This window comes from Curcuma longa, chromosome 6 (assembly GCF_044706935.1).
Source record: "Curcuma longa cultivar G26 ecotype Majalengka, Jawa Barat chromosome 6, ITB_CL_G26_1.1, whole genome shotgun sequence".
Classification (NCBI taxonomy): Eukaryota; Viridiplantae; Streptophyta; class Magnoliopsida; order Zingiberales; family Zingiberaceae; genus Curcuma; species Curcuma longa.
Window position 1 is genome coordinate 6,394,275 of NC_133866.1, and position 7,019 is coordinate 6,401,293.

Consider the following 7,019-nt stretch of genomic DNA (forward strand, 5'->3'; position numbering starts at 1 on the left):
TTTCCACCATTGCCTTGAATTTCTTGAATACGTCGAAGACCTCCGATTTTTGCTTCAAGAAATACACCCAAGTTTTTCGAGAAAAATCATCTATGAAGAGAAGGAAGTAGTTACTCTTACCAAGTGAATTTGGCTTTATTGGGCCACAAACATCTGTGTGTATGAGCTCAAGCGGCTTTCGGGCTCTTGAACTTGACTCTTTTGGAAAGCTTTTTCTGAAATGCTTCCCGACTAGACATGCTTCACATAATTGATCAGGATGTTTGATGCAAGGTAGCCCTCTCACCATCTCCTTTTTTGAGAGCAATTCTAGTCCTCCAAAATTGAGATGCCCAAATCGAAGATGTCATAGCCAAGTAGTGTCTTTGTAGCAAGCATTTAGACACTTGGCAATATCATTTTGAATGTTAAGCAAGAACATTCTATTTCTTGTCATGGGCACATTAGCAATCAAGCGACCAATATCATCCTTCAAGAAGAGCCTATTATCTTTTAGGTGAATATCATACCCTTTTTCCAAGAGTTGTCCTAAGCTCAAGATATTGCTCTTCATATTTGGCACAAAGTAAACATTCGAAATAAATTGATGTTTTCCATTCTTCAAGCGAATAAGAATGTTACCTTTGCCTTTTACGTTGATCTTTGATTCATCTCCGAATGATACATTGCCACCAACTGATTCATCAAGCTCTACGAACATGCTTCTTGTTCCACACATATGATTGCTTGCACCAGTGTCGAGATACCACATTGTATCTTTGCTTCTTTCATTATCTTTGTATGCTAGCAACAAGGTACCATCTCCTTCTTTTCTTTCTTCCATATAATTTACTTGTTCATATACTTTCTTTTTAGGTGATCTACACACTCTGGCATAATGACCAAATTTATCACAATTGTAGCACTTAACTTGAGATTTATCATACCTCGAGTTTGTGTAACCTCTTCCACGTCCTCTTGTTGAATTTTCTCCTCTTTCATTATTGTTATTGGAACCCCATTCTTGTTCACTAGCACGCCCTTGTCCATATCCACGACCTCTTCACGTTGGCTTCTATAGTTAGAGAAACTTTCATCCTTCTTAGTTGGTTGAAGAGACGTCTTCAAGAGTTGTTGAGTGATCTCTTCATTTATTTTCTTCTTTTCTTCATGGGCTTGTAATGAACCCAAGAGTTGCTCTATCGTCATGGTTTGTAGATCTTTGGTTTCTTCAATGATAGTTGTAATACTATCAAATCTTGAATCTAATGATCGAAGAATTTTCTCAATAACCGTTGTTTCTTCTAGTTTCTCACCATTTCTCTTCAATTGATTGGAAATGGTAGAGACTCTAGAAAAATAATCGGATACCAACTCGCCTTCCTTCATACGAAGAGCATTAAATTGACTTCTTAATGTCTGAAGGCGTACTTTTTTCACTTTTTCTTCTCCTTGATATGAGATCTGGAGCTTTTGCCATGCTTGCTTGGCCGAAGTAGCGCTTGAGATTTTCTCAAAACCATCATCATCCAAGGCTTGATAAACAAGGAAGAGAGCCTTCTTGTCTCTCTTTCTCAAATCTTTCAAACTATCATTTTGAGTAGAAGATAGTACCGACTCGTCGTTTGGCTCATCGTAGCCTTTCTCCACAACCTCCCAAACATCATGAGCTCCAAAGAGTGCCTTCATTTTAATACTCCAATTGTCGTAGTTATTCGTCTTGAGTATTGGAACTTGAAATGGAACCATACTCCCATTCGACATCGCTCTGATACCACTTGGTTGGAAAAAATAACAGAGGTTTGTGGAAAGAAAATTACACTTGTGTGGGAGAGGAAGAATAAGGAAGCACTAAACTCTAGAAATTTTTGATGTGCATTCTTTACAAACAAAGGACCTATTTATAGCCTACATTAACATAACTCATGAAACCCACTAACTCCATTATTTTATCTCACTCACTCCATTAAACGTAACATTACCTCCACTACTTGCCACCTCATCACCACACTAACCCCACATAACACATTATCTCAATATCACAAAATTTAATTTAACTTTCAACATTCCAATCGGTTTAAGCAGATGCCAAGTGGCCGTCACCGTCATGGAATCCGACGACCTCCCAGTTTACGTCGAGACAAGCTTGTGAAATAGGGGGGACGGTGTAGGGTCCGAGAAGACCGCCGGCGATGAACCGGTTTGCCGCCTCCGTCGTGTGCAGCCCGTCCCACCATATCTTCTTCGACGGGTCTCCGCAAATGCTGCTGCCTTCGTCGCCAAACTGCCCCGTAGCATTCAATCTGTAGGAGCTGCCATCGTTTCCACAGCACGCCGCAAGAACAGGCTCCTCGAATCCTGCATTCGATTCGTTGCGGCGTCCAGTTAATCCCAAATTGATTCCCCGATTGATCAGTAGTAACTGGACGAGCTTACCGTAGTCGTAGGGAGAAGCATAGATGGCCATAGCGGCGTGGTAGACGTCGGCGTACAAGATGGCCACCTCCGGGTGCCGGCCCCGGAGCCGCTGCAACTCCTCCACCAGCAGGCGGTTGTGGCGGATGGCGAAGTCGTTGAGCCAATTTATGCACCCGGTTCGGGGATCGTAGCTCTCTTGCTTTTCTCCCTGGAAGATGTTCAGGTACGCGGCGCAGCAACCCATCGGAAAGCTCCCCGGCACCACCATCGTTCTCGCGCCGATCTCGATCAGTTTCTGGACAACAGAAGGCTGAAAGTTTTTACTCTAATCTTTGTGAAGAAAGAATTAAGCAGATTTGACTGAGCTCACCTCTATGGCGGAGCCGATTGCGCTGACGACGTCGGGAACGAAGGTTGCGATCTCGCCGGCGCTTCGGTTTTGGAAGAAGGGGTTGTTGTAGTCGTTGGCTCCGATCTGTCCCACCGAGAACAGGGCGTTGCTCAGAAAAGCGGCGCAGTCCGAAGCGGAGGAGCAAAGCGAAGGCAGGAGCTGCTCGAACCAGCGGAGCTGCACGCTCAGGGAGTTGTTGGAGAACAGATTCTCTATCCCTCTCGATAGGAAATAGTCGACGTCGAGCGCGGTGGCTCCGGCGACCGCAAAGTTGGCTCCGTGCCTGAAGTCCTCTGCTCCACCACCGCCGAGATACGGCTTCACTAACGGCAAACCCATTGCTTGAGCTGGACGTTGAATGAATTAATCATCATCAACAATTCGTCAATGCATCAATTACAATTCCAACGCTATAGTTTACCGATGAAGTCGATGATTAGCCTTCCGTCGGAAAATCGGCCGGTGGGATGGTGGAAGTAGGTCTCGCCGTAGGGAAGGCGGCCGGCGCGGCTGGAGTTGCCGGTGACGATGATAGAGTTACCGGTGTCGACGACGGAGGCGCCGAAGCTAAAGATGGAGGTGTAACAGCCGACTCCGAGCTCAGCGTGAAGACTGAGGGCGAAGAGGAAGAAAGCGGCGGCGGCGGCGGAGACGGCGGCCATGCTTATTGGAACGGATTGACTACCTGGCCGTCGCACTGCCGATATGAAATAAATAGCAAAAAAATTAAATTATACGACGCCACGCCGAAAGCATGATAATAATAATTATTATAATAATAATAAAATTAAGTAGAGACATCAAAATCTTTTTTTCTGTAAACAAAAGATTTAATATTAAAATATCTTGTTTAAAAATAATTTAAATTTTGAAATAAATTTTTTTTCTAAATTAAATATGATTAATTCATGGCCCACACACGGGAATTATGAGATTCATGACAACGAGAAAGGTTAGCGTAATAGCCGAATAGTGGGAAGGTATAGTAGAGTCATTTTGTCCTCCACTATTTTTATTATTTTCCAAAATGCCACTTTAAATAATAATTATTCGAAGAAATTATTTGATGAGAAAAACATTAAATTCAGTGATTTAATTAACCCATTAATGTAATTTAGAAATCTTTTGTTTCAAAATGATTAAAAAAATAAACAAACAAATAAACCTCCAAACCCCCAAGTCGACTATAATATGTGACTCATGATAAATTTAATAATTTTAAATTTATCTCCGATAATTATTTTAGAACAAAGATTATCGATCCAATACTCTAACACATGCAATAACATATATATATATATATATGAATATTTTGAAGGTCGGCTACTAAATGAGTATTAAGCTGTGTTCTAAATTTAAAGTCATTCACCAAATTAAAAAAATAACATGCATTGCAATTATAATAATTGGTTGGTAACATATATTACGTCTATTCGAAAAACATGAATATCATTTAAAAAACATCTATCATATAAAAAACATGTATCATTTAAAAAACATTAAAAGGACATCTTTATATTTAAACAATAGCCTTGTGGTAGGTTTGGTTGGTGACAAGCTGAAAAACATCTACTATACTCTTTATATTTTAAAAATTATTTAATAATTATAGTTAAAATTATTTTAATATTGATCAAAATTACTCTAATTTAATTAAAGTTAGTTCAACTTAATCAAAATTGATCACATAATATTAAGGAGTAACATATTATTTATCCTTATTAAGGAGTGGAAGCAACTTATCAAGGCGTGGAAGCAACCATTATCTATCTCAAGGAGTAACATAATAAGACATGAAGCTTGTAAATGTACTACTAATGCATTATACATACAATGACATATCCGAATGATCTCGAGAATCCATGTAGAACTCGTCAACCTAAAAGACAACTCACTAATGGTTCACCCATCCTTGATAGGAACAAGAATCATATTGACTCACTTAATTATTTGATCTGGTTTTGACATGGATATTAAATATATTGAAAATATTCGTGCGTGTGGTAGCTAACTTTGTCAAACAATTACTCAAAAGTATTTAGTAATTATAGTTAAAATTATTTTAATATTTTAAATATTATTTTAATTTGATTAAAGTTGATTCAACTTAGTTAAAACTTAAATTTTTATGATTAAAGTAGTTTTAAATAAAATTATTATAATGGAGAGTAATTTTTATCAAAAATTATTATAATATAAAATAATTGTTCAAAATTATTGAGTATAAATTACTCAATATGTTAGAGAGGTTCTGTACTATAATAATATTTAACAAAGATATTTTCAAAATATGAACTATCTTTTTTTTATTCTTTTTAGGATGCTTCTTAATGATAATAAAAATAAATTAAAGACGATCTTTTAATTTTCAACTTAAGACTAATTGCTTGTCCTGCTCCAAATTGATTGCTCCTTATATCATGTGTCTTTTATTAAAGAAAATAATTTTAATTTGTAGTGTTTCTTTAAGGTAATAATATATATATATATATATTAATTATGTTTTTAGAATGAATTTAATGGGTATGAAAATATTTTAGATAGATACAAATACAAACCTATATAATTTATTTGATATTCGATACATAATACCCCTCACATTATTAAAAAAAAAATTGAATCCTAAATCAATGTAAGCTAACTTAATTAATAAACACATACAAGTTACTTTTTTTAAATTTCCAAAATTATAATCATTTACAGAAAAAGTTTTATGATTTTTGTGTAACCTTTGATAGTAACACATTCAAAAAATTTTCTCAACTTTATTTATTTAAAAATTAATTTAGTGGATGAGCTTTATCCATGTAAAATCTTTTTAGGACTTTTGTGTATAAGTTGATTGATGGATAAAAATTTCATCTATAAAATATTTGATTTGTAATCCGTCGGAATTCAATGTTTCGACCAAATGCTGTGGATGATTAAACCATTAGTTAGCGAACAAGCTAATATGCATGTGTAGGATTGTTGAAAGCACTAGAGTGGAGATGAATAGCACTTTCATGACGTTTTTGAATTTCGTAAAATGCTCGTAAAACCTTACGATCAGAGAGATGTAAAATGAAGTGGAATAACAAAACACATAAGGAAAGAGCAAACCAGTATTTACTTGGTTCGTAACCACATGCTATTACTCTAAGACCCATGATCAAATGGCTGTTTCCGACGGACAATCAACTAACTCTCCTCTTACGAATGGGAGTTAGCGATTGCAAAATGTAGGATCGTTAACATCGATATCATCCTTATGAAATCAAGCACAAATTAGATTACCGAGAAAGTGGAGATGTTGACTTCTAGTGCAACTCTTCAGCATTACGACAACGTTTTGGATTGATGATTCGCGTGCATACGATCGTCGTTTAAGTGTTGAATGAATGCTCAAGGGGTCTTCCTTGAGGCTCTTAATGTACTAATCCCAAATATGTTATGCCGAATTATACCAATCTATTTTTGTTGATCCGACCAAGACCAAATATGCCAAGCCTAATAAGCCCTGTCTATCCTAACATTTATATGTGCATTATTCCATATTATTACATTATATACGTATATTCGGCCGATTTAGGAATAATGCATCAATAAATGTTAGGATAGGCCGGGCTTATTAGGCTTAGCCCATTTGGGATTGGTCGGATCGGTGAAGATAGGCTGGTATAATTTGGCATGGCGTATTTGGGGGATTGACTTGGTCGGCTCGGTGCCTTCAGATTGGTGTTGGACCCCCAAGTTTGAATTTTATTTGATTAGGGAAGGAATTTTCCCCTACCACTAGGCATTATTCATTTCATTTCTTTACCACTAGACATTTATTGCTATAACAGTGAGAAGGGTCGACTAGAGTTGAGGGACGACCCTTCTCACTTTGACCTTGTGCTACCACCAGTTGCCCTCCAACAACCGGATCAACCTATGAAGTCCCACTAATTTGTGCTACTTTCGGGATTGTCTTCTCTTGCGGTCGAGAAGCTCCAGCCCTTGCTATTTCACCATTATCATGAGCTATAGGTTGAGAAACATTCGGAACACTTATTGTTCTCACTGGAGTGGCCACCATGGAAATATGGAATGATTCTCCGCTGCCCGTTTCCCCTTGCCTGCCATTAGAAACCAACTCCAAAGGATATCCTTGCTTGTATAACACCAGGAGGGACCTTAGCGGCCCCACACGATTGGCCCCATAATCATTTGTGAGAAGGTAATTCGGGAAACTGCAGTTGGTCACGAC

At 37.8% G+C, this 7,019-nt stretch overlaps 1 protein-coding gene across 1 annotated transcript; it reads right to left on the bottom strand.

Annotated features, from left to right (window-relative positions):
• Positions 1-1,831: 1,831 nt before the first annotated feature.
• Positions 1,832-3,478, bottom strand: LOC141830931 (sinapine esterase-like). Its single transcript, XM_074718382.1, has 4 exons — positions 3,210-3,478; positions 2,768-3,135; positions 2,416-2,692; positions 1,832-2,337 (listed from the first exon to the last, which is right to left on the bottom strand). The coding sequence occupies exons 1-4, from the start codon at positions 3,448-3,450 to the stop codon at positions 2,057-2,059; spliced, it is 1,167 nt and encodes a 388-aa protein (XP_074574483.1). The 5' UTR covers positions 3,451-3,478; the 3' UTR covers positions 1,832-2,056.
• Positions 3,479-7,019: the final 3,541 nt, after the last annotated feature.